This window comes from Populus euphratica, unplaced genomic scaffold (assembly GCF_000495115.2).
Source record: "Populus euphratica unplaced genomic scaffold, PopEup_1.0 scaffold63.1, whole genome shotgun sequence".
NCBI classification, from domain to species: Eukaryota; Viridiplantae; Streptophyta; class Magnoliopsida; order Malpighiales; family Salicaceae; genus Populus; species Populus euphratica.
The window spans coordinates 822,242-823,640 of record NW_011499942.1 but is presented as its reverse complement, the minus strand read 5'-3'; the positions used below and the strand labels follow the sequence as shown (position 1 = coordinate 823,640).

At 39.5% G+C, this 1,399-nt stretch overlaps 1 protein-coding gene across 1 annotated transcript; it reads right to left on the bottom strand.

The window, feature by feature from the left end:
• Positions 1-251: 251 nt before the first annotated feature.
• On the bottom strand, positions 252-1,254 carry LOC105137153 ((-)-isopiperitenol/(-)-carveol dehydrogenase, mitochondrial-like). The gene has a single exon (XM_011042782.1). The coding sequence runs from the start codon at positions 1,154-1,156 to the stop codon at positions 353-355; it is 804 nt and encodes a 267-aa protein (XP_011041084.1). The 5' UTR covers positions 1,157-1,254; the 3' UTR covers positions 252-352.
• Between the last annotated feature and the right edge of the window lie 145 nt (positions 1,255-1,399).

The following is a 1,399-nucleotide window of genomic DNA, read 5'->3' as shown; positions in this document are numbered from 1 at the left end:
TGACTTAAAAATGGATAACAACACTTGCCATTCACAAAAGGATACAACTTTTGGGAAGGTTAAATCTTTAGTATGCTTTTAAATTTTGTATTTACCAGTTTAAATTTGAGTTATGTAATTGTCAAATTTAAATGAAATATCAATAATAGTTTTTGTGTTAATAGTTGATTTGAGAAATCATAATTCTTAGTTTGATTTGAAATAAATCAAATATAAATTGATGGTATTACTAAATTGAATCCTTCAATAATAAGTCATTGAAAGAATTATTTGGAAGATCAGGTGGATCACTTAATAGTACATAAATTTCTCAACGGATTAATCCATGAAGAACTAAATCCGACACCATGGATCATTTTATTTTGGGAATACCTTGAAAATTAAACCCGCCATCGACGATCAGATTCTGGCCAGTCACAAACTCAGAATCATCAGAAGCAAGAAACAGCACTGCGTCAGCTACGTGCTTCGTTGTCAACACACCTTTCAAGTAATAAGACGACTGAAAAGCCTTCTCCACCTCCTCTACTTCCATTTCGAATGTCTTGCATGCGAGAGGTGTAGCCACCGGTCCTGGCGACACACAGTTGACTCTTATCCCATGCTCACCCAACTGATAACTTGCACATTTCATCAGTGCCAAACCCCCGCTCTTGGACATGATATAATCTGTGAACCTGACCCCTGCAAGAGTAGCAGCGGCGCTTGATGTGCAAATGACGCTGCCCTTTACACCGCCGTCCACCATGGCACGCGCCGCGTGCTTTAGGCATGCTGCTGTGCCACGCACGTTTACTGCAAAGAGTTTGTCGCTCGAGTCCAGGTCGAAGTCAAGAACATTTTGCTTACCAAAGCTTGCAATGCCTGCATTGCAGAATATCACGTCAAGGTGACCATAAAGTTGAACAGTGGATTCCACAAGGGATCTGACTTGGTTTTCGTCAGTTACATCACAATGGATGTAAGTGGATGTGTTAGTTCCGCTGGATTCTACAAGCTTTTGGCCTTTTTCATCTTGAATATCTGCGATCACGACTGCTCGTGCGCCGTTTTCAGCAAAGGCAAGCACGGGGGCCTCGCCTATGCCACTGGCACCTCCCGTGACGATAGCAACCTTGTCTTGAACCTTGGTCTTGCAAGGTTTTGTAGATGCCATTTTAGCTAGTTTGTATTTGAGTTTTGCAATGAATTACACGAAAGATTCAGAATTTAGTATGTTTATATCAAGAGAGTTACTGTAGATACTTTGACTCCTGGCTACCCAGATCTGCATCGAGATATGTGTAAAAAAATGTTTTCTTTTTTTTTTTAAAGTATTTTTTATTTTAATTTTAAAACATTAAAATAATTAGAGGAAGCAGACGCATGCATGACCGACTCCATCTTAAAACTGTTTTTT